This window comes from Prionailurus viverrinus, chromosome A3 (genome assembly GCF_022837055.1).
Source record: "Prionailurus viverrinus isolate Anna chromosome A3, UM_Priviv_1.0, whole genome shotgun sequence".
NCBI classification, from domain to species: domain Eukaryota; kingdom Metazoa; phylum Chordata; class Mammalia; order Carnivora; family Felidae; genus Prionailurus; species Prionailurus viverrinus.
Window position 1 is genome coordinate 85,895,157 of NC_062563.1, and position 26,829 is coordinate 85,921,985.

The 26,829-nt window shown below is 36.6% G+C and overlaps 1 protein-coding gene across 1 annotated transcript; it reads right to left on the minus strand.

Moving 5' to 3' along the window:
• Nucleotides 1-286: 286 nt before the first annotated feature.
• Nucleotides 287-20,593, minus strand: C1D (C1D nuclear receptor corepressor). Its single transcript, XM_047854250.1, has 5 exons — nucleotides 20,531-20,593; nucleotides 6,189-6,335; nucleotides 5,400-5,466; nucleotides 4,789-4,844; nucleotides 287-1,915 (listed from the first exon to the last, which is right to left on the minus strand). The coding sequence occupies exons 2-5, from the start codon at nucleotides 6,324-6,326 to the stop codon at nucleotides 1,751-1,753; spliced, it is 426 nt and encodes a 141-aa protein (XP_047710206.1). The 5' UTR covers nucleotides 6,327-6,335; nucleotides 20,531-20,593; the 3' UTR covers nucleotides 287-1,750.
• Nucleotides 20,594-26,829: the final 6,236 nt, after the last annotated feature.

Below are 26,829 nucleotides of genomic sequence, written 5' to 3' on the forward strand. Positions count from 1 at the left end.
CCATTCAGCTCCTTATTATGTGCCAGGTAATAAGTATTTCAAATTCTACATACTAAAATGGAATATGCTCAAACTGTTTATTTCTACTAAATAAAACACTGAAAGAATTATTCACTAAGAAACTCCAACTTAACAGAATTTAAAAGTTGGATTTTCACAAACCAATAACTTGGTTAATGATTTTCTGTAACTGTATGACATTTTTCATTTAACTTTTTTCTTTATGAAATTAGAAAATATACAAAAATTCAAGTTATAAGTTCCTTTGTAATAAACAACACATATATTACACTTGGTCATAAGAACATTTATTTCTGTCATGAAGAAGTTACTTTTCAAAAAAGCTCAAAATTTGAGAGGATGAAGGTGAAAGAAGAAATGAAATAACTATAAATGTTCTTCCACTTCAAAAACTGTCTGACAACTGAGCCAAAAGACTCTGCATCTATCAGTGACTTCCTCTTCATGTGTCATAGAAAGAGTTCAACATGCTTTACAAAATCCATTACATTTTAAGACCGTTTCCAATATCTTATACCATAAATCAAGAAATCCATTTATTCAAGGTTACTTATGGAGAATTAATCACACAGAAAATTTTAACAACTTCTTTTTCAAAAATTAAAGTACTTTACTGTACTTGGCATTCCTATACATAATGATGTGGACTCAAAGACTGAAAGCATTAAGAGCATATAATTAAAGTTCAAGGACTTAGACATTAAAAAAAATTTAATACATATAATTCTCTGTGACAAATATTCCAGAAAAATAAATCAGGATATAAACACAATATAATCTCTTCTGGATTTCTCTTCCCCTTAAGTGGCATTATATAACATAGGAAGTTGTTTCAAAATACTTGTATGTACTTGGTATCACCTCAAAAACATGCAATCCAAAAATCTGAAAAAGTGAGACCAAGAGAACTATGGCCATAATGCAGAAGGAACAAAAACTCATGAATTTATTCCTAATGATTTCTAAAACCTATCTTCCTAATTTCAAGGGCAAATTTATACAAAAGAGAAAAATAAACAGTCAGCTATACAAACTTTACAGCCTTTATTGATAGGATATAGCTATTATGCCAAAATTCAGCCATCAATATACAACCTCATTTCCCATCTGAAGTTAATGAGAATATATTTTACCTTAAATGGGACATAGAGGCAAACTGCCAAGAATAAAAATATAACCTTAAAGTCTTAATTTCACACTTCAAATATCAAAAGAAAATAGTAATTCCCAAAATCATGAAAACATGAAGTAACAACATAGAAAAAAATGGACATTTAAGTCATTTCATTCTCTTAATATTATATAGTGAAAACAGATGTATTTATAACTTCAGCCTTCAGATAAGCATACTTCATAAAGTCATTATTCATTTAAAATAGACAAATGTTTACAAAAAACATTTAACTTAAATTTCATAGTTGCTTATAAAATGGTACTTGAAAGATTGACCTGTATAGGGAAATAAGAGTCTTGTCAAGAAAGATGATAAACTATAAATATAAAATATACCACAGTGTTAAAAATCTCATAGTGGTCTATAGGAAAATCAATAAAGATAACAATCTTTCTGGGGAAAAAATATTTAGCATTACAAATTTAAAATGTAAATTTTATATACGAATTCAATAAGGAATACATTTAAACCTTGTATTGCCACATAATCATCTATTTTGTGGAAAACAATAAAAATGATGTACTTTTTCAATAGGTGTACATCAAAACTAAAAGGCTAATTTTTACTTTTTCCTTTATTGGCAACTTTGGATGCATTTTTAGGTTTTGGTTCCCAAAGGGCATTTTTCACAAATCTTGAAGCTGCACCTCTGTCCAGCTTGCCGGCCTTTTTCTTGTCTGTTATTTCCTTGACTCTGTTCATGTATACTCTGATTCTTTCCTTAAAGATTAAAAAAAAGAAGAAAAGAAAGCAATAGATTTACTAAGCTGTTCACCACCACTAAGTTTTATTATACTATACCTCAGTTAAATTCAACAGATATGTATTTATTGCCTATTGAGTGGTGATAGTAAGTGCAAGTGAATAGGATAAACATGCTCCATGCTCTCCTGGAGTTCATAGTCTGGGGGGGAATAGACACTAAAAAGTCATTTCAGAAGTGTTTTGATGTTTCAAAATAGGGAGAACTAGACTAAGACATCACTACAGAGATAAACATTGAATTGTTTATGTGTGGTTATATATTTAACTTAGCATTAACCTAAATGCACATAATAACTCTTACATATCTGAAGTCTATAAAATAGAGCTCTCATATACTTGCAGCATACAAATTAAACTGGAAATTTTTCTAAACAGGAAATGGATGAAGTAGTACTTAACTATTTTTTTATTTTACTTTCTAGTATCACAATTAAAATAAGCAAAATGAAAATACAAAATCTTCTGTTCAATTTCATAGTTTTTGATCAATAAGCACACAATACTTTCTGATGAAAACTATAGTTCTAATCAGACTTTACAAGGTGAAAAACAGAATAGGTTGTGCCATATCACTTCGAATCTTCTGAGACCATTAATCAGAATAAAGGGCTATTCTATACTTTGACTGGAAAATTTAAATAAAGGGGATGAGAGCCATAAAATAGCATAGTAAATGAGTGATCACTGATGAAAAGCAAGTTTCATTAAAATAATCAAAATAGTTACAGAAATTTACACAGAAAAATGCAGACCCCTAGAATTTTTTAATTGTGAAAGGCTGACCACTCTGCTCAAAATCCTCTTATGGTTTTCTATTTCTCTCAGAGTAAAAGCCCAAGTCTTCCCAACACAGACCCACTCCAGCCTTGCCTGGAGTTATCTTCCTCAAATATCTACATAACCACTCCCTCTCTCCCTTCCAGTTGGTTCAAACGTTAATCTCGTTAACAGGCGCTGCCTTTACCATTTAAAATGGAATCCTAGTCGGTTAAGCGTCCGACTTCAGCCAGGTCACGATCTCGCGGTCCGTGAGTTCAAGCCCCGAGTCAGGCTCTGGGCTGATGGCTCGGAGCCTGGAGCCTGTTTCAGATTCTGTGTCTCCCTCTCTCTCTGCCCCTCCCCCGTTCATGCTCTGTCTCTCTCTGTCCCAAAAATAAATTAAAAACGTTGAAAAAAAAATTAAAAAAAAAAAATGGAATCCTACTCAAGCACTCCAATCCCCCTTACCCTACACTATTTTTTTTTCCCCATAAGCTACAACTTTCTAACATACTACATACCACATATATTTATTATTTGCTTATTATGTTAAATGCTTGTCTCCCTCCACTAGATACACTGGCATCTGCTGCAAGGGCAGTGGTATTTATCAGCTTTATTTACAGAGGAATCATCTTACTTGGATATAATGCCTGGCTTCCAGTAAGCACTCAATTATTTGTTGAATAAATAAACTATTTGCAATGCCCTTCCCCATTCATGATATACATGACAAATAGATTTCCTCTCACACGCTGACTCTGTGATCAATTAGTGATGTCTGTCACAAGGTCAGAAAAGGGGAATAGGTTTATGTATGCTTTTTTATGTGCCAACTCTCGTCCAGAATATGAATGTACTCCTCCATAAAGTGGGTTCTGATGGAGAAAAAAGATAATAATTTTATCCTTTTCCAATGAAAGAATCAAGTATTAAAATACTACAAATAACTTTGTGTTAAGGAAAAATGAGGAACTTTACAAATGTAAAGTCCATATCAGAAAATTGAAAACAGATGATACATACAGTGCACCCTCCTTAAGATTTTAAAGCCAGTACCACTGGTCAAATCAAGATCTGTGCCTCATATAGTTTTACATTTTTGCTGTAAGTATTTTTCACAATTTCTACATTAAAAATAAATGTTTTTCCCCCCAAGAACTTTAAAAGAAGAACGTGTCTTACTCCCTATTTTATAAAATTAAGACAAGAGCTCTGGTTTACTCATTTTTTTTGTAAATGACCAAGTACTCTAGCAAGTTGTAAATAACATACATATCAACACCTTAAGACTTAAAAATAATAATACAGTGTCAAGTGTATTTCACATATTTATCTTGTATTTTATAAACACAAAGAATAAATGTATTAATATTCTTATTCATCAAGCCAAGTCAAGAAGGTAACCATAAGTTTGATTTCTAATTTCTTCTTTCATATTGAATGATTTAATTTTTGAAGTCAGCAAAAACTTCAAGATACTAGACCTTATATACTGTACTTATACATCTAAATGGAATACAAAGACAAACCTAGAAGATTTATTACAGGTTGTAAATATGTCACTAATGCAGAATTACTGGACAGTACACATACAACTGGTGCCAAAAAAGCTTTTAGCTTTGTTGCTGAACTGGATTCTTTACTGCTGAGAAAATGAATTAATGGAAGAATTGAAAAGGTGGGGGAGAAACTTTCCCGTCTTTGCTAGTAAATCAACTAGAATATACTTTTAAGAATTGTGTAAGAGTTTAGAAAAAAGGGGGGGGGCAGTTGTAGAGATGAACAGGATTTCAAGAATTTATAGAATAAATAATATGGAAGTTATAAATAATTACTTGAATCTTAACGTTCTCCCATCCAGAGATTTATATAATATATGGAACACAAATTCTCTGACAAAGGCAAAGAAAAGAAAAACTAAAGACATGATGAAATCTGGCTCACTTTCATAATTAGGACTCTAAATAATTTTGTTCTCCACAACTAGTGTGATAAAGTACTATGACTCTGACTTCAGGAATACCACAACAAACAGTCAAATAAAAAGAAATCCACTGCAATCTTACCAATTCCTGCTTTACTGGATGTTCCTTAGGATTAACTCCCTGAGTTGCCAAATAAACTACAAGACAAAGATTTCATGGAACAAAATGGCATATATATTAATTGCGAGCATTAATTAAAGAAACTCTAGTTACTCACAAAAAAGAAATATCACAAAAAAATGATAAATTAAATCTTATTTAACCTCTATGTAATATTAAATTTTATGCGGCTCATGGACATCTGATATTCTGATTTAAAAGAAATAAATATCTGACTATAAAAATTACCATGAAGTATAACAATATATAAATTGCTAGCATTTAAAAAAGAAATCACCGGGGAGCCCGGGTGGCGCAGTCGGTTAAGTGTCCGACTTCAGCCAGGTCACGATCTCGCGGTCCGTGAGTTCGAGCCCCGCGTCAGGCTCTGGGCTGATGGCTCGGAGCCTGGAGCCTGTTTCAGATTTTGTGTCTCCCTCTCTCTCTGCCCCTCCCCCGTTCATGCTCTGTCTCTCTCTGTCCCAAAAATAAATAAAAAACATTGAAAAAAAAATAAAATAAATAAAATAAAAAATAAATCACCTTTGACATAATAATTTGCTTCATAATTAACTCCAAATTAATATACATACCCCAAAACATTGAATTTAACGTGTAAGCAGAAACTAAATCCACTTTTGCTTGTTCAAGGGGGTCCAACTATTTAATAAAAAAAGAGAGAGAGAAAAGAAGTACATACAATGAACACATCACATATTTTAAACTTTCACCAAATACAATGTATCAAAGAGATGTTTCTTTCACTTCCTATAATCCAATAACCAAATGATCTTGAAATAATTTGCAAAAAAAAAAATTGTTAACCAGAGATTTTTGCCCACAAATTTTCACTTCGAGGCATCATCTTTAGTTAGACAAAGAATATGTATAATCCAAGAAAAATTCTTTTCAATTATTTTAATTTCAGGAGTTATGATCTGGGCTTTGTATGTCAAAAGTAATTTATCAATGTAAACACTGTACATGATGCATTTATGTATAAGAGGCAGGCTAAAATGCTTAGGCAATACCAAAGACAGAAGAAACATAATGAGATTTGTTTTAGACTGTCCAAGTCAATTTACTCTTTTTGTCCTATAGGGTTTCCAGAAACTCTGATAACATCATTGTAATACTTAAAAGGTCAAAGACAGAGTCTGTCAAAAAGAACGTTTTGAGTGCTCCTTTTTTTCTCAAAACCACGTCAAAATAAAAATATAGTTAGGAAGTATTTCCTAAAGTTGAAGTTCTGGTTTGTTTTTTCCCCTTAAAAATACCCAAACACTTGAAATAAAGGGGAAAAGGAGCACATCGCTAATCTATGTCTTCTGTATGTTTTCATAACACAGCACTGTGTTTTCTAAATTACATTTTTAAAATACCTTCTGCAACAACTCATTTCTAGAAACAGACATCATGGTCTTCAGCATCTCATCCACAGCACCAATGGAATTTTCAAATGTTGATAAATACTCATGAATTTCTACTGGGTAGTCTTCATTAATTTCTTCACCTGCCATTATGACCAACTGTAAAAAAATTAAATTCTTAGAATTCATGGGAGACAGACTGCTCTTTAGTTTACAAAAACAAAATCAATACGTCATATCACGTGTTTAAAAAGTGCTACAAGAGGTAAAACCTGAAGATAAGTAAACAAATCTTCTTAGAATATAATTCTAGAGCAACTACCTTCAAACTTCCCCTCCTCAAATTGTTTGAGGTGGGCAAGGGGAGAAGAGAACCCACCCAAGTCCACTAATGCTGTACATATTAGAGCCTCAATGTTTGTCAAGAATAAAAGACATGACCACCAAACATGGATTATCATTAATCAAAGTCCTACATTTAAAAAACTTTCTGTTGAAGTTAAAAACCAAGCAAAGCAATGAAAGTATGATGAGTATATCCTATCTCTATGGTTGCTGAAAAATCACAAGTAAAGCAAAAACATATATTTTAGCCCTTTTAAATTAAAAAAAAATTTTGTTTAATGTTTATTTTTGAGAGAGAGAGACAGACAGAGAGAGAGTGAACAGCCCAGAGGCAGAGAGAGAGGCAGACACAGAATTCAAAGCAGGCTCCAGGCTCTGAGCCGTCAGCACAGAGCCTGACACGGGGGGCTCAAACCCACGAACCACGAGATCATAACCTGAGCTGAAGTCCTACACTCATCCGGATGCTCGACCGCCGGAGCCACTCAGGCACACCATAAATTTAGATGTTGATCTAGCAGCATGGTATATTAAACTAAAAAATTAGAAAACCTTGGTCTGAATTATCTTATGACTATCACTAAAATCATTTTGAAGCCTATATATATATTCTTTAAGCCTCTTTAAAATATTAATAACAAATTCAAAGAGTCCATTAATCACAGCAGAAAAGAGGAAACTTCAGAGGAATAAACTATATGGTTTTCATTTAGGCCAGAGTATACCTTGACAGCCCATTCTTTTAAAATTCACATTTATATCTTAATATATAATATCTATGTGAGAAAAAACAAAATCCACATCAAGGCATTTAATATGATATCTAAGACCAAATTTCAGAAGCAATCCCAAGCCATACATATCATCTTTAGGTTTAAAAGAAGTTTATTAGCTGAAAATACCTCTTTCATATTACAAAGCTAAGTAGAACCACCAAGAATGTGTGAAAGAGCAAAACATAGCAGAATTGAAGTAAAGAGACTTGGGCTTTCTGTCTTGCTTGATTACTGACTTTGTCACCTTAGATAAATCACTGAAAAGTCTCTGGGCCTCAACTACTTCATCCATAAAATAAGACAGTTGGTCTAATGATCTGTAAAGTCCCTTATAGTTCTAAATGTTATGATGCCTATGTCACAACTTTAAAAAGTACTATTGGAATATTTAGTGGCAATATATCAACATTTCTATTCAACAAGTATATTCTGCTGAGACATCTGGTTTCACTTAAAAAAAAGAAGGTGAAATCCATCTGATGATCACTACTTGTGCTGTAAAATTACACTCTAACTACTGTGCAACCAGCAATTAAACAAAGAACTGTGATAAAAGAAAACCCCACAGGAAGGAATTGTGACTTCCTATTTCAAAAAGCTAACTGAAAATTTACATTTGCCTCTGATCCCTCCCCAAAACTCTCCAAAATGCCAGAAGAAATATAAAAATAAGTCCATAGTAATATTGGAAACCAAGAAGGGCATGTATCCATGAGCAGACTTCAACAGTACAAAATTTTGTAAGCTAAAGAGCAAATGGGACCAGAGTGATAGGAAAGCAATACAAGAAGCCAGAAATCCCCTACAGAGAGAGAGAGAGAGAGAAGGACAACATAAGAATAACCCCAAGATGAAGGGCAATAAGATAAGAGCTGGGCCATGAGGGCTGAAAACAGCTAAACCAATCTCTAGATCTGTGAAAGGCTCCAGCATCTGCTGCCCAAATACAGGTGTAAGTACAAAGGATATATTGCAAATATAAAGAAGACTTATATTTCTTCTCTTTATGTAGAATTTTAAGCCAATGAATTTGAAAATCTGGCTGAAAAGAATGTGGTGCTGAGGGAAAACAAAATCAGTTACCGAAATTAACCTAAAAGGAAGTACATAAACCAAATAGATTATTAAGAAAATGTTTAAGTCAAAGATCTACCCTTCAAAAAGGCTCCAAGCCTAGAAGATCTAGGTATTTTCTTTTAAACCTTTAAGCAACAGTTACTTCTTACAGTATTTAACTGTTTAAGAACACAAAAAAAGATGAAAAACTTAGATACCTATTTCATAACACAAAAATAAACTCCAGATGAATTAAAAAGGCAAATGAATAAACTTATTAAAAGATTATATAAAATATTTACATAATCCAAATGAAACACAAATGCTATGAAAGGAAATGAATGACAGACTTAACTACATAAAAACTGGAAGAAAAAAAAAATCCACATGGTAAAAGTATACCGTAAGCAAAGTTAAAAGGCAAGAAAGCGCATGGGAGAAAATATTTGCCAGAATATAAAAAAGGATTAGTTCAATTTTATAAAGAATTCCTACAAATTAAAAAAGTATCACCCATTGGACTGGCAATAATTTTAAAGATGAGCAAAGTTCAATGTTGGCAAGGGTATACAATGAAGGTGGAATATAAACTGGTACAGATTTTTTAAACATACATACCCTTTGACTCAGGAAATCCTCTTAAGAATCTAGCTTAGAGAAATTTCTGTATACATACATACAAATTTATTAAAATGCACTCCTTGAACTCTTCTCTCAATCTCTCCCACTTTCTCTTGCATCAATTTTTCCCTCTGCTCCGTCATTATCCATAAGCTTACAACATTTTATTTCTCCATCTTTGACAACAAAAGAAATATCTTGATTTCATATCCCCCTCCAGCAAAAGCCTCATTTTCCAATCCTTGAAAGAAGTGCTTATAATAACAGTTCCAACTGCTTTTAGAACAAACCCTCAAAACAGGTGCTTACACTAACAGTCCCAATTCCTCTCCTTCCATTCTTTCTTGATTCGGCCACAATCGGGCCCCCTCCTTCTCATTCAAATTGCTCTCGTCAAGGTCATCCACACAGCCACATGGTTAAATTCAACGGTCAATTCCCAGTTCTCATCACTTGACACTGTTCACTCTCTTCATTTCCTTGGCATCACATTTTCTTGATTTCCCTCCTACCTCATGGCTGCTTTCTTGGTCTCCTTTGCAGCATCCTTCTCATATCCTCAGCCTCTTATCCTTGAAATGCCCACAGGCGTCCTTGATTCTCTTTTCCTCTCTAATTTACTCACTAGGTGAGCTCAGGGCTTTAAATTGCATTAATATACTGATGACTCCCAGGTCTTTATCTCCAACCCTGACCTCCCCACTGAACTCCAAATCATATTTCCAACTGCTTACTCAATACCTCTGGTTGATGTTAATAGATTCTCAAATGTAATGTGCCCAAAGCCAAATCTTGCCTACTGTAGTGTTTCCAACTCCACCTTCCCAATTGTTCAGACCTAAAATTACAGAGTGGTCCTTGACTCTTCTCTTTCACCCTAGCTTTAAGACATATTTAGAATCCAACCACATCCTACCATTTCTATTGAGACCACCCTGATCCAAGTAAATTCAAGCCATCACTGTATCTTGCCCAGATTGTTGCAGTAGCCTCCTAAATGACCTCCTTGTTTCCATTCTGATAGTTTAGGAAATTTCCATTCAAAGGTTCACCACACCTCATTCAATAAAAAACAAAATCTGGGGCATCTGGGTGGCAGTCAGTTGAAGGTCCAACTCGATTTCAGCTCAGGTCATGATCCCAGGGTCATGAGATTGAGCCCCACGTCGGACTCTGCACTGAGCGTGGAACCTGCTTAAAATTCTCTCTCTCTCTCCCTCTGCCCCTCTCCCCTGCTCACGTGCAGGCTCTCTCTAAAATAAAAAAGAAACAAAATTTTAAGTAAAAATTTTAAAAAATAATAAAAGACAAACTCCTTACTTACAGTGGCCTAAAAAGCCCTCTCTGCTACCTCCTCTGTAACCTCATCTCCTCATTCCACTCAGGCCATAACAGCCTCATTGCTCTTTCACGTCAGGTATGCCCCTACCTCAGGGCCTTTGTGCTTCTTCTTCCCTCCCTAGAATGCCTCTCCCCCACCAGGTGCTTCAGAGCACAATACTTCACCTTCATCAGATCTCTACTCAAAGGTCACCTGCAGGTAATCCTTTCCTGACTACCTATGTTAACAGGCACACACCCCACTCCCAGCACTCCCGATCTCCTCTGCCTCAGAGTCCTCAGTAGCATCTGACTTATTTATTCATTTACTGCCTGGCCACCTCCAAAAGAAGGGAACTACATGAGAGCAGAAATTTTTGTGTTTTTTTCACTAGCACTGCCCGACAGTCAATAAACATTTGTTGAATGAAAAATCTCTAACAAAATACTGAATACTAATCTAAATATTCATCAATAAGGAAACAGTTAAATGAATTACAGCACATCCATCCAAGAGAATATTAAAAACAAAGAAGTAAATCTTTATGTAGTAACACAAATGAGAAATGGTGAAAAAATTCATAGAACATTGTATACAAAACAATATGTAACTAACATATGCCATTTGTGTCTAAAAACCGGTATATATAAAGATATGTAGAAAAAGGTCTGGAAGTGGGAATGCAAGCTGGTGCAGCCACTCTGGAAAACAGTATGGAGGTTCCTCAAAAAATGAAAAATAGAACTACTCTATGACCCAGCAATTGCACTACTAGGCATTTATCTTGCTGTTTCGAAGGGACACATGCACCCCCATGTTTATAGCAGCACTATCAACAATAGCAAAAGTATGGAAAGAGCCCAAATGTCCATCGATGGATGAATGGATAAAGAAGTTGCGGTGTATATATATAATGGAGCATTACTCAGCAATCAAAAAGAGTGAAATCTTGCCATTTGCAACTACGTGGATGAAACTGGAGGGTATTATGCTAAGCGAAATTAGAGAAAGACAAAAATCATAGGACTTCACTCATATGTGGACTTTAAGAGACAAAACAGATGAACATAAGGGAAGGGAAACAAAAATAATATAAAAACAGGGAGGAGGACAAAACAGAAGAGACTCATAAATATGGAGAACAAACTGAGGGTTACAGGAGGGGTTGTGGGAAGGGGGGATGGGCTAAATGGGTAAGGGGCACTAAGGAATCTACTCCTGAAATCATTGTTGCACTATATGCTAACTAATTTGGATGTAAATTTAAAAAAGGAAAAAATAAAATTAAAAAAAAAAAGAAAAAAAAAGAAAAAGGTCTGGAAGGAGATATACAAAAAAGAGACATTCTCTCTGAAAAGGGTCAGAGATTAGGGAATAGGATCAAAGCTGACTCATTTTTCTAACTCTTCATTCTTCATTGTTTAAATTTTGTTATTTCAAAAAGCATGTATTAAAATCGTAATAAAAATAATCATTAAATTTAAATAAAGGCATATTTTAACAAAGTGTTTTGGCTCTTAACAAATACTGCAAGTATAAAAAACACAAAAAGGCCTTTATTTAAATGTGAATGTTTTCATCCAATTTTTCTATTAGTGAATAATTTCCCTCCCTAGAATCATGATGGGGATTTTTCCTGCAATTATTCCTGGTCCCTAAGCCCCAATAAACAAGTAGTTATTTATTGTTAAAATGGGTGAGGGTGAACACTGAAAGCAAGGCAGTAAGAATAATTACCCTCATTAAATATGAACTGAACCACTTGCCTTTTCCCTAACTAAAAAATAAAGGCAAGGCTGACTACAAAATAATGGTTCTTCTATAATCAGAAATTCCCTCCAATTCATGATTTCTTCTAACATTTTACACAGACAGTTCCTGAATATTTGTTCTTTCCACAGGAAAAGTTACAAGGAGAGAACTGCAGAAACTTCCCTCTGTTCCCTTTGTTACTCAGGTCCCAGGATGACACCATGCATGTATGGTATTAGCAGCAATAGCAAACATTTGAAAATCACTGCCTAAGAGCCAGACACTTCTAAGTATACTCACTTACTTCAGATTCAATAACTTGCCCAAAGTTGTACATGGTAAAATGCCCAAAGAAGAGAAAGAAGAAAACAACTCACCCTCCTCTGCTCCTTACTCCTTCCCAAGTTCTAAAGGTATTTCTCACCCTTCCACCTCACCTCCTCCTTCTAAAGTACCAACGGCAAAGGTGGAAGTGGAAGAGGACATGAGAAAATTTGCCTCTTTCCATCTCTAAGGTCTGGTTGGGACTAAAGCACAGAGAGAGGGGGGAACCCTCCCCTTGTAACTCCTATAGGATGTTACTGTCACTTCTTCCTCTCAGTGGTAAGGGAAACCACAGTACAGGCAAGAGAAAAGAGGGGTGCACAGCATCACACATAGAACAGAAGCCATCCCCCTATCTGCTACCCTTGATTCTCTTACTTCCGGGAGGTCAGTCCAGCCAGGAACATAGGAATCACCCCTTACCCCTTCCTCAGGTCCCAGATCCCATCAGTTTGGCCTCCTTAATGTCCTTACACCACAAGCTTTCCTCCACTTTCACTGGCTAGATCATTTCAAGAGCCTTTGAGCAATCTCCCTACTGTCAATATTTTCCACTCTCAATTTTGAGATGTTACAAAATATGATTTTTCTATGGATACTCTGATCATTGTACACCCCTGCTTAAAATCCTGCAAAAGTTCCCGATCCCCTCAGTATGGATGCCAGGCCTATTATTACATGGCCCTTGTTTGTCTAACCTCATCTTTCATCACCCTCCTCTTCCAATCCTATAGCTGCAGCCACAATGGCAGTTTTCCAGATGTGCCATGCTCATTCACTCTAACCTTTCACCTGTATGGTTCTCTGTACATTAACCGTTCTTCGCACTTAACTTTGTTCAAACCTTGCTTATTTTTGGAGGTAAGATCAGGTTTTACTTCAGCCAGTGAAGATTTCTCTGAGTGCCACCCTCCCATTCTCTCTGGAGAAACACAACTACAAGCTGTCATGTCACCTAAAACACTATTTGGTGATGTCTGTTGATGTACTTGACTTCCCTTTGACTACAAGCTCCTTGAAGGGGCTGTGTCATACTGCTGTTGTATCACCAGTGGCTGACACACAGAATGACTATGTCATGATCTGCCCAGGACAATCCCAGTTTATACCTGTTGTTTCAGTCTGCCATCTGCCCAGCTCTCCATTTCTCTTCCACAAGTGCCAGTTTGAACAATAAGTCATATGGTCACCCTAAAAAAAGTAGATTCTCTGACCCTTACCACCACTCCCCACCCCATTTTCTTAGAGAACAGGAATCAGGGGAGTTGCTCCTGGTACCAGGCAGAGCTCACCTAGAGCAGTAGAACCAATAGGAGATATATATAAAGAGATTTATTGCAAGTAACAGGTTTGTACAACTGTGGGAGCTGGCTAACTAATTCCAAACTCTGCAGGGCAGGCCATCAAGGAAGGGCATACTGGAACTCCTGGCTACAAGAGGAAGCTGCTGTCCACAGGTGGAACTTCTGTTTTGTCAGGGAATCCTTAGCTCTGCTCCTAAAGCCTTTTAACTGATTGAATCAAACCCACTCAGCTTATCTAGAATATTCTAACTTAAAGTCAACTGATTTGTGGATTTTAATCACATCTACAAATACTTTTACAGCAACATCTAGGTTGGTATTGGACTGAATATCTGGGGGCTGCAGTCTCACTAAGCTGTCACATCAAAAAGACAATCACACTCCTTCCAGCCTCCAGAACTATAGCAGAAAAGGTACATTCTTAGCATTACAAGCTGTTGTTCTGACAGAATTTCCCCACAAGTCTTGTTATTCCTGACCGTAGATTCCCAAGTAATAAAACTAGACTTCAAATTCCAGCTAACAAATGTGAAGGAATGACAAATTACAAAAAAATATATCATCATTTTGCAACCCCTATTGAAATTATAGATACAGGCAACAATCACTGACAGATAAAGGGGTGAGGGGCAAGTTTACAATGGAGGGGTGAGACTGTCACTAATTTCTTTTTTTAACGTTTATTTATTTTTGAGACAGAGAGAAACAGAGTGCAAGCAGGGGAGAGGCAGAGAGAGAAGAGAGGGAGACATAGAATCTGAAGCAGGCTCCAGGCTCTGATCTGTCAGTACAGAGCCCAACGCAGGGCTCAAACTCACTAACTGTGAGATCATGACCTGACCCGAAGTTGGACGCTTAACCAACTGAGCCACCCACAGGCCCCGAGACTGTCACTACTTAAACCCAGGGATCAATCTTCACATCACTGAAAGTAGGACACAAACAAATTATGAATCTCCTGATGTTAAGCAATGTGAGCCCTTAAAGCTAACTTCCATTTCACAGGAAATACAGAGGATAGAGAAACAAGTTAACAACATCACAAGAAAGCAAACAGACAAATCTAGAATAAGAAATACTCTACTGGACAATTGACCTGGTTTCTGTAACAAATAAATGGGATGAAGAAAAACTAAGAAAAGGGAGAGGAGGTAGAGGAAGAAGAGATTAAAGAGATCTGGGAGAGCTAACAACCAAATGGAATATGTAGACCTTGTTTGGATCTTGATTCAAATCATGTGTAAAAAGATTATTTTTGAGACAAAGAAATCTGAACATGGATCAGGTGTTAGATGACACTAACAGATCATTGATAATTTTGCTATGAAATTAGAAATGAGCTATCAGGTGAATTCAGCCTGGGTGGCTCAGTCGGTTAAGCCTCCGACTCTTGATTTCAGCTCAGGTCATGATCTCACAGTTTGTGGGATCAAGCCCTGCACTGGGCTCTTCACTCGCGGCACAGAGCCTGCTTGGGATTCTCTCCCTCTCTCTCTCTCTCTCTTCCTCTCTCTCAAAATAAACAAATACACAGCTATGCAAATGGCATTATAGTTATATTAGACAATATCCTTATTTAAGGGTGCATACTTAAGTACATAGGGGTAAAATTACAAGACATCTTGAATTTGCATTTTAAAAAAAGCTAGCCTTCATGAGTTAATTATACTTTGAGAGTCAAGATAAGAACCTATGTACATTATTTCTATAGTGAAATTAGATAGCTAACTCACAAATTAACATTTAGAATATAACTCAGTTCATAAATTTAAAAACACCTAAATAGAAAGTACGGTCTAGAATACTTAAGCAGCTCTACTATATCTCATTTCAATTCCAAATGTAATTGGGGGTAATGGGAAGCTAGGTCACTGGGTGTGCTCACCAGATCTGTGATAGTTGTTGAACAAAGCTTATAAAAACAAAACAGACCCTGTGGCCTCAAATGAGGTGTTTATTACTGACATTTCCAACAAAGGCTGACATTCCAGAGTGTCTAATTATTTCAATAATGTCACAAATTTCCTTCTAAAAAAAATCCTGATGCTGTATACTTTATCTGCCTCTCCTAAAAATGAATGCATGCAAAAATGAATAAATAAACAAAGCATCAAATCAAGTCTAAAGTCATATATAAAACTAGGGAAAATATTTGCAACAAAGACAGATAAAAAGGAACCTCTACAAATCAACTTAACAACAAAAAGAATACTTGTAATCCAAATGAAAAATGAACAAAGAAAATCAGCAGTTCACATATAAAGGAATCCAGATGACCAATAAACATAAAGAAAGCTACTTAATCTTATAATTAAAGAAACATAAATCGCTAAAACAAAATGCCACTTTTCATCTGTCAAACAAGCAAAAATTAAGAAGATTGATAGTATCTAATATGGGCAAAGGTGAGGAGAACCAGCCTCTCATTCACTATTAACTGGAGTGTAAATTGAGCATGGGGGGTGGCAGGAATTTGGCAATGTGCTTCAAAATTGTGTATGTACAAATTATTTGACCCAGCAGTTTTACTTCCCAAAGAGTACATTTTCCCAAAGATAATGTTCAAGGACATCTACTGCAACACTCTAAAATACTGACACTTTAAAGCAGGGAACACTCTACATGCCCATCAACAAGAACTGGTTAAATAAATTATGATCTATTCATTCAATAAAATACTCTGATGCCATGAAAAGGTATAAAGTAGAGCTCGGATTCCTAAGATATATTAAGTCAACAAAAACGGAACAGCACATATAATACACTCATTTGTTTTTAAGAAAAAAGATACATGAGTATGGAGGCATACTTGTATATCCATGTAAATTTCTTAAAAAAGAAGCTGTTAACTGTGGCTACTCCTGGGAAACCAAAAAGCAGGAAGGTAGGGAGCACATTTTATGTTATACTCTCAGAATTATTATTTTCAAACAATAATATACATATTATAATAATTATCTGTATTTACATATAAGTTTTTCAATTCTTTGAAATTTACTTCATCCAGAAATATACCAGATAAAAATGTCATTTCCCCAACTTAGCAGCTAAAATCAAACCTACTTTCTTTAGCTCTATTATATTCAAAGAACCATATGAATAGATTCCCTTCTGTACACATAAACTTTCTAGCCACCATGAGGCCATTTTCTCCCTCTTCTCACATTACAAAAACCTTTCTGGATGTGTGCTATCCCTAGAACTCCTAGAATTGCGAGGACTCCCAGCCACCATGATTTTTTTCCTGCTTAACTCCGCTCCCTCACCCCTCATATCCACTAGGTACAGTCTCACAGCATCCTTCTTTCTCCTTATCATTGTTGTAATTTCATATTTCTGCAATTATTTGATTAATGTCCATCATCCACACTGGACTGTAAGCTTCATACAGGGCAAGTCTTTACTCAGAATCAATCCTTAGTGCCTGGCATGTAGTAAATGTTCAGTGAATATTACTCATTTACATGGCATCGTAGATTCCGTGCTAAGATAAGGATAAATAAAGGAACTGTCAGTCAACTGAGAGAAGACCTGGTTGGGGTTTTGTGAATTTCTTTAGCAGCGTTCAGTAGGCCTAGAGCAAGAACAATTACCAAGAATGCAGGAATTGGCTAACGGACACAAAGGAAAGGACTTGCAAAAGTATCTTTAAAACAGCAGCCTGGGAGGTATGGCCTTGAAGGGAAAGAAGCCTTTCCCTCTGCTCTGAATACCTGTCCTTATACTCCATCCCCTGTATTCTGAGCCCAGTGAAACACTAATTCTTTAAACCAACATCAAATGCCCTCTCCTCTATAAAGGAGTAATTTCGTCTCCTTCTTTTCTCCTTCTTCTTTACTCTCATGGTTCTCCAGACTTAGTTATCATATATCCATCAATCATACACATTTTCATGTATCTTGATAAATTCAAAGATCAAGATTCAAATGACCCATCCATTCATTACATTTGACAAAAATGAACACACTACTCGGCCCTGAATCCCACAACACTAGATTCTCAAAACTGTCCCTGCTCCTCAGTAGCTATTCATTTTGTCTCCTTTGCTAGTTCTTCATCTCCCCAAACCTAAAAAGGCTAAAATGCCTAAGGACTCAGGTCTTGTACTACGTTCTTTTCTGTTTATATTCACTCCTTTGGTGATTATCTCCAGTCTCCCAATTTTAAATACCATCTGTTTGCTGACAACTCCCAAATGTTCTTTTCTAGCAATGATCTACTCCCACTGAACTCCAGACTTGGTAGACTCAACATCTCAACTTGGATGACTAATAGACATCTCAAACATAGTATGTCATAACTGAACTCCTAATCTTCCCCCACAAGCCTGCTCCTCCCATAGTTTTTCACTTCTTAGTTAATGGCGATTCCACCCTTCTAGTTGTTCAAGTCCCATACCCTGACAATTATCTTACTCTTACAACCCACATTTAATCCATAAACAAATCTGTTAGCTTTACCTACAAAATACGTTCAAAATTGAACTGCTACTCACCATATTCATTTCTTTCCACCCTATGAGATTATGAAGCTGCTATAATCTCATGTGAATTATTACAACACCTTCCTAATTAGTCTCCTGGCTTTTGCCTATGCCACTCTTCAACAATCTGTTCTTAACACAGCAGCCAGAGTGATCCTGTTAAAAACCTAAATCAGATCGTGTCAGTCCTCTGCTCAAAACATTCCACTGGTTATGTATCCTCTGTGCTATTCCTTCAAGGTGGGATTCATGTTGCATGACATTTGCATCTGCATGTGACTAACAATGTCTTGACACATATTAGGTACTTCGTAACTATCTGTTAACTGTCTAAAACCAATGAAAGTAAACTGGAGACAAATTTTGGAAAATCTTAATATCAGATTAGAATTTATACTTAAAGATATTAGGAAGTCACCACATGAATCCAAAAGAAAAATGTACCATAATGTACATTCTAGGACTATTTCCATTCCTATGCTAAGCAGAGTTACATACAATTATGAACTAAGCCAGAAAAAAATCCAATTTATAATTTTTTTGGAACTAGAGGACATCTGCAGATGTCACACCAGAATTCTATTACCATAATGACCTTTTTGCACTGCATTTTCTTAGAAAATAACGGTGAAACATATATAGAACAATCCGTCAATAATATCACTCCTTTGGCAGACAACCCATGTTAGTACCACCTATAATTTTCCTTCAAACTTACAGTAAAATCCCTGAGAAAAGATTAACTTTTTCTTTTTAAAGGTGTTAACCTCTAAAAAACAAATTTAGGGGCGCCTGAGTGGCTCAGTTGGTTAAGCGTCAGACTCTTGATTTCAGCTCAGGTGATGATCTCATGCATGGTTCCTGAGTTTGAGCCACGCATCGGGCTCTGCGCTGACAGTGCACGGGAGCCTGCTTGTTACTCAGTCTCCCTCTCTCTCTCTACCCCTCCCCAGCTTGCTCTCTCTATCTCTCTCTCAAAATAAATAACTTAAAAAAAACTTATCCCAAAGCCCGATAACAGAAAAAGATAGAAAATACAAAAGGTTGCTCAAGATTGAGACGAATAATTACATCAGATTGTAATGAATTTACTTCGATTATTTAATGTTAATGTTTAACTCAAAATATTTTCAAATTTATAGATATGAAGCAGCAAAACTACCTTCCAAAACCACGGAATTTGCTTATTACAATATTACCATCTCTAAAAGAGTAACGGTATATAGGGCTATTGTGAAAGTTAAATGAATAATATTGGTAAAGCTATTAGAACAGTGCATGGTTCAGTTATCACTAGTAGCTAGTAGTAGTAGTTATTATTTTACTAAAGTGAAAATGATCAAATACCCTAATCCAATGTGGACTATTCAAAGCCAAACTTGAAGGGCCAACTGTTTGGAAACAGTAGCTGAGATAACACATATAAAGAACCATCTAAAAACTAAAAGCAGTTATGAAAAACTGTATCACCTCTGTACTGTGATACATACAACATAGCTATTGGAGGGAGCTATTAACATTCTATAGCATTTTGGAAAACCACTGTTCACACTGTCATTATTTTATCTTTCAACAAAACAATGAGTTCTGGCATTTCCACCCATCACAAACAGTTCTCTCAATTTCAATAGTTGTCGGATTTTTTTTTCGGATCCAACATTTTTGGAACCAATGTCAACATACAATTACTTCTCACTTCAGTATATTATCAGACAGTCCAAAGAGGTTAATAAGCGGGACACATACATCTTCATCAAGCAAAAACTGAACTGCGGTCAACACACAGGAAGACATTAAAGATAATTTTAAGCAGAAGTTTGAATCGCACCCAACCTTCTTCCTGAGGCATAAAGGAAAACTTTCTTGAGTACCCACTCTGGATTTCACCTTTAAATCGAGATTAGCCTACCGACTCAAGTGGGCTAATACTGCAGCGGCAGGCAGTTGGTGATCATATATGTGAATGAAAAATGTGGGTAACACAGTAAAGTTACTCCTCTACACTTCCCACTTTGGCCTTCCTCCCTAAACAAGATTTGACGGCAGCTTTAAATTGTTAAGTTATTTAATTTCTCCTTCGCCTTCCAATATTTGATAGGAGGAGCTGAGAAGAAAAAAGTAAAGGCCAGATCAAGAGGGAGAAGTAAGGGTCCAAGGTTAGCCAAAGCCAGCAAGCAGCCGCAGGGCAAGCCCAAGTGGAGGGCCTGAAGCAATGCTGCCCCCAACGCTCGGGTGTGAGGGAACGCATTCACGAAGGCTACGCAGCTCGACCCGCTCCTCACAGTCAGCCAGGGGAAGAAAGGGGGATTCCCAGAAGAAGCGAACTTTTGCAGAAACACGAGACAAACTCAACCCCCAGCTGCGAATAATACCTCGCTGGCCTTCTACTCCGGTCTCCGGGAAAAGCAGTCGGGCAGTGGTGACGTCAATGAGGCGCCGGCTCTATCCCGGGCGCCAGCGGCGCTCTTTGATAATCTCACGCTGCTCGCTCCGCCCCGCTGGCTCCTTTTCCCAAGCCTAAACTCTCAAGAGCCTCAGGCCAAAGCTGTGCAAGGAGTTGCGGCGGGAAGCGGTTACTTTTTACTAGGTTTGTACTCGGCGGACACCCGCCGTAATACAAGTTGAGCGTATTGAACCAGAAAACGATGTATTGAACCAGAAAACGATGTTAGTTGCTAAAGCTTTGGTCAGGTTTTTATTTTTGTTTAAGCTGGTTCCGGGACCCTGGTTCTTACTACACTCCCTTCGCCCACCTCAAAATTAACCTTCTAGAGCGGACTCCCAAATTATCTGTGGCGAAAGCACAGGTTCTTTATTTTTACAATTCATTGATAAAAATGTCTTCGTAAAATACAGCAAAAAATGAATTTCTTCAAAAATGGGGAAAAGGCAAAATACGACTCCAGATTTTTCATTATTAGTTTCAATGAACAAAACTATATTTTAATAAATACAGCCAGTATATGAGAGGAAAAACTGTTCATTGAAAATGTAGTAGTAGTCCTTCTTACCGTGGTTTCACTTTCCTTGGTTTCAGTTACCTGAGGTTAACCTCAGTCTGGAAGCAGATGACCCTCCTTCTGAAGAATTATTGGAAGGTCAATAGTAGCCTTACACCAAATTACAATGCCTGCATCATTCATGTCACTTTATCTCATCACCTGGGCATTTTGCCATCTCACACCATCACGGGAAGGGTGAGTATAAGGTATTTTGAGAGACCACATTCACATGGCTTTTATTACAGTATATTGTTATAATTGTTCTATTTTATTACTAGTGTTGTTAATCTCTTAGTGTGCCTAATTTACAAATTAAACTTTATCACAAGTATGTGTGTATAGGAAAAAATAGTATATATAGGGTTCAGTACTGTCTGCAGTTTCAGGCATGGAGCTGTTGGGTGGGGTGGTGCTGCTGGGTCTTGGACCATATTCTCTAAGGATGAGGTCAGGACTACTGTAAGTGATTAACAGCATCATTTTTATATTCCTAACTTTGTAGATATAGATAGATATAGACATAGATATATGAAGTCATTATATTGTGTGCCTTAAACTGATATAGTTTTATAAGTCAACTATATCTCAATAAAACTGGCGGGAGTAGGGGAATGGGGAGGAGAAGAAAAAAAAAGTTATCCAAAATCCCCCGTCACAGGAGTGGGGGGCGGGGGGAATGCCTCCGTATAGCATTTGAAAACCACTGCCTTATGCTACCTCACAGTTTCTTTTATTCCATTTCACATCAAGAGGCTTGAATTCACCTCAGTACTAGTGAATACTCCAGCTCTTGGCTGCAAGAAAAGAGACTCGATATATAACAATATAGCTGGCCTTGGAACTGGAAGATAAAGGCACTGACAACATTCCCAGAGTAGATCAATTCCCATTTTATTACTTCACAGTAGAAATATGGCAGGGTATGCAAAAGTAGCTGGGACAAACTAGCTATGTGACCCTAGTCAAGTTACTAGCCTCTGATCCTTAATATTCTCATGGGGGAAAATAGAGTCTAATAATAACTATGTGTCAGATGAGACACCAAAAGTGCTTTCCACAGTGCTCAGCACAGAGTAAGCATTTAATAAACATTAATTATTAGTAACAGTAATTATCACTATACAATATTATCTCTAAAAAAGAAGGAAGTGAGAAAATTCCAGTGTTGATCAAAAAAGAAAATTCTGATGTTGAATTTAGGGAGTTTCTTAGATCTTAGTATTCAAACTATGTATCACAAAATCAGGCTCCCAATTAATATCAGAGTAAAATATTATAATTTTTTTCTAACTTCTGAATGATAACATACGAAGATCACTGTTACAGCCAGCATAATAATAATCTCAGGTGAGATTCGTCAGTAGATGCTAAAACTATTAGGTGAAAGTTTGATTTAGAGGTGGACATTTACACCACCTTAAAACACTTCATCACAGACTATTTTTGAATTACGAAAGTAAAAATGGTAATCTTACAATAGCAAAATCTGTTAGATATAGAACCAGTTGTTCTATTTTAGTACCACTAATGAGACAAACTGACATCACATGCCTCCTTTCATGATGCACTAAGAAATACTGCACCATCATTTAATGTATTATTCCTGCCAAAAGGGCATTATTTGAATCTGATCCTCAGAAAATATTAAACACACCCAAAGTGAGGGACATTCTTTAAAAAAATTCTATTTCAGAAGTGTTAATGTCATGAATAATGAAAGGAAAAAAAGAGAAACTGTCCTAGATTGAGAAACTAGAGAGACACAGCAGCAGAAGGCAATGCATGATCCTGGATTGAATCCCAAATCAGTGAAGAAGAAAAACTCTATAAAGAATATCATTGGGGCCGTTAGTGAAATTGAATATAGATTTTATATTGAATATAAAATTAAATATATGTATTAAATATATGTTAAATGTTTTGTGTTTGAAAATTGCACTATGATTACGTTAGAGAATGTTCTTGCTCCCAAGAGATGCATGCTAAAATATTTAGATTAGGGGTAAAGGGCCATGTTGTCTTCAATTTACTCTCAAATGATTTCGAAAAATACTAATAGTAACAATAATAGTAATTATATTGAAGAGAGATATCAAATGTGCAAAGTGGTTTATAATTGGTGAATCTAGGTGAATGGTATGAGAAAGTGTATTGTATTATTCTTACAAGTTGCTAAATGTAAAATACAAAGAAAGGAAGAAAAGAAAGAAAGAAAGAAAGAAAGAAAGAGGAAAAGAAAGGGAGGGAGGAAGGACAGGAGGAAGGAAGATGGATGGGAGACCAGAGAGGAAGAGCCTTCTCTGAAATGTAGCAGTTTTGCTCTGTGGGTGGGTTGTTTACAAAATTCCCATCTTGTTTGTGAGTTTTAAGGACCTGGGATGAAAAAATTACCACAGGTTATGGTCTATGTTCTGCGAAATATTACTTTGCAGAATATTGCCTGTTGCCACCCCAATGCCCTCCCTCAATTTTGAAAAGTAAACTGCAGATTATACTAACGTTAACAATTACAGTAGTAAGCTTCGTTTCTATCTTTGTTTCATATATCATGAATTAAAAAATAACTGAACTTGTCCACACCAGCATTTGGAAGCATATTCTCATTCATTAATCTCATTTTTTAACTCTATTTTTTTTTTCAACGTTTATTTATTTTTGGGACAGAGAGAGACAGAGCATGAAAGGGGGAGGGGCAGAGAGAGAGGGAGACACAGAATCAGAAACAGGCTCCAGGCTCTGAGCCATCAGCCCAGAGCCGACGTGGGGCTCGAACTCACAGACCGTGAGATCGTGACCTGGCTGAAGTCGGACGCTTAACCGACTGTGCCACCCAGGCGCCCCTTTTTTTTTTAACTCTATTTTTTTTTTCAACGTTTCATTAATCTCATTTTTTAATCATTGAGCCAAAAGTAGCCAAATCACTCTCTCCCTTCTTCTCAGGCTAGATAGTGAGAATAAATAAGCAGGTGAGGCTGCTCTGCCACTGAGCCTCCCCACACTCCACTCATCTTCCAGCCTTGCAGGAGAGGGACTGATGGAGAGTAAGCTTTGCTCAGACAGGTAGGTACTAAAGGATGGAAATCCCTGCATGCATGCCCGGCTCCACTTGGGGCCCTGACTTGCTAGCTCAGAAGACAATCTGCAATCTAACTCCACCTGATTTGACTCCTGCTATAAGAAACAGAAATATTCCAGACAATAAGAATTTAGGAGCAAATTAGGCTTAGCGCAGGGGAGGTCATTAGTGTTTCATGACACCCTGGAAGAATACCCAGATGTTAAGAATATTCTATCTTGAAGCCAAGGGTAAGAGATTCTAGGGAATAAGCAATTGATGCTATCGCCATCTCTACTGTTTATCTAAATAACCTAAATAAATAAACCACTTCCTCTTCTTTCTGTTTGTGCTTTTTCCTTCCTTTCCTTTTTTTTTTTTTTTTTTTTGTTGTTGTTGTTGTTGTTGTTTGGTTTTGTTTTCTGGGTCTCAAAGAATATTTGATTCATTTGAAACATCTGGTGGAATGGGAAAATTTAAGCTAGGTTGTCAGCTCATAAGTCATTCTAAATACACAAAAAAGTTACACTTCTTCCCTTATTGTCCTAGTCCCTTCACACTGCTATAACAAAATGCCACAGACTGGGTGCCTTATAAACAATAGAAAGCTACTTCCCACAATTATGGAGTCTGAAAGTCTGAGATCAGGGTGCCAGTAAGGTTGGGTGAAGGCTGTCTTCCAGTGTTAGGCTGTCAACTTCTTGTGTCCTCACTTAGGGAAGGCAGAAGGGAGTTCTTTCAGACATTGTTAAAAAGGGCATTAATCCCATCATAAGGACTCCTCCTTCGTGACCTAATCACCCCACCAAGGGCCCAGCTTCTAGTATCATCACCTTGGGGCATTAGGATTTCAGCATATGATTTTGGGGCAGACACAAGCATTCAGACCATAACACTCATCTTCACTTCACAGTGCTTTATTTTCCTAAGTTATTTACATCAAAAAATGGAATAAGGGCACCTGGGTGGCTCAGTCGGTTAAGTATCCAACTTTGGCTCAGGTCATAATCTCACAGTTTGTGAGTTTGAGCCCCACATCAGGCTCTGTGCTGACAACTCGGAACCTGGAGCCTACTTCAGATTCTGTGTCTCCCTCTCTCTCTGCCCCTATCCTGCTCATGCTCTCTCTCTCTCTCTCTCTCTCAAAAAATAAACATTAAAAACTTCTTTAAAAAATGGAATAAAGACAGGATTTTAAAACCTTCCTAGAATTAGCCAATTGAACAAATAACTGATAATTCAGTGCTTATTTAAGAAATTGATTCCTGTCATACTCCTTAAAAATACCCTGAAACCTTGCCACATAATAACGTCCTCCCAAAAAAAAATAATCAATGTTTATAGGCATAATGAAAATAAATATATTTATTACTCAGAATGAATCAATTCTATGAATTGCATGTAGCTTTGTGGCTCCTGCCATTCCCACATGAAGAATAGTGATCAAGGAATGACAATCAAGGATGTAAAGGGAAAGGGCATTTTTAGATGATCCATGACTCAGAAATCAGTCCTCATCAATGGTGTGGACATGTGTGATTCAGTTAAGCACTCTGTACCTAGTCTATAAAATCTGCAAAATCATAATTTCCAAACTACTAATTGCCTTTCCTAAATTTTATGACAGAAATTAGGTGCTATAGTTTGCAAGTTAAGGCTTTGAAAATGTTTCTATATGTATTCCTTACAAGGCCAGGCCCTACCTCATTTTCAACATTGTAAGATGGGTCTCTGTTATGAGAAGGCAAAACTGTTGAAAGAAACAGGTCAATGCATTTTCAGCCCTCTGTGTCTGTGCCGTTTTCCAGATGACTTTGCTATTCCTCCCATCAGGATTTAGAGTTTATTTTCCCACCCCATGATTATGAGTTTGGCCATTTGCTTTTTTGGGCCAATGGAATACTAATGGATATGATGCAAGAGGAAGCTTGAAAATCTGGGCTTGCTTTGTTATGCTTCTGCCATCACAATGAGAAAGATAGGCCCAGCTAGCCCATTGTCCTAGGAGGAAGGTGAGAGTCACATGGAGCAAAACCCAGTCATCTCATTAAGCCCAGCCAAACTAGCTGTCTTACAGCTCATGCCCAGACACACAAGTGAGCCCAGTCAGGATCAGGAGTAGGCCAATTTAGCTGAATTCAAACACCAGAGAAATAAATATATAGAGTTGTATGCCCCAATCACACAATTTTGGCACTAGCTAATGGCCACAGTTCTTAAAAATATGTGAAACAGAAGAGGAGTAAGTTTGGCTTCTTGGAAAGTGTTAATTCTCCTAGACATTAAGAGTTATTTATTAAACCAAAAAATGTAAAGGTGAAAAAAAAAAAAAACTGTAAAGGTAACTTACCCCCAATATATAAACTACATATTCAGTGGGGCTTATTTCATAATATTATAAAAGTAATAGTGGTGAAATATAATACTGCTGAAATAGATGAAAACTTTATTTTTTTATCATAATGCTGCGTGTCTGTTTGAAGGTATACATCTGTGTGTCATGAGGAAGGCAGAGAGTAATTACCGTCTGACAATACATTACTGTCCAGGTATTCATGTGAGCATTCTGTAATGCATCAAAACTATTTTTGTTTCATTAATTTATTAATTAATT

Coding starts and splice junctions, on each gene's coding strand:
- C1D (XM_047854250.1), bottom strand. CDS start 6,326: ATGGCAGGTGAAGAAATTAATGAAGACTACCCAGTAGAAATTCATGAG. Junction 5,467..6,188: donor GAAATGAGTTGTTGCAGAAG/GTATTTTAAAAA, acceptor TTTATTAAATAG/TTGGACCCCCTTGAACAAGC. Junction 1,916..4,788: donor ATCCAGTAAAGCAGGAATTG/GTAAGATTGCAG, acceptor TTAATCTTTAAG/GAAAGAATCAGAGTATACAT.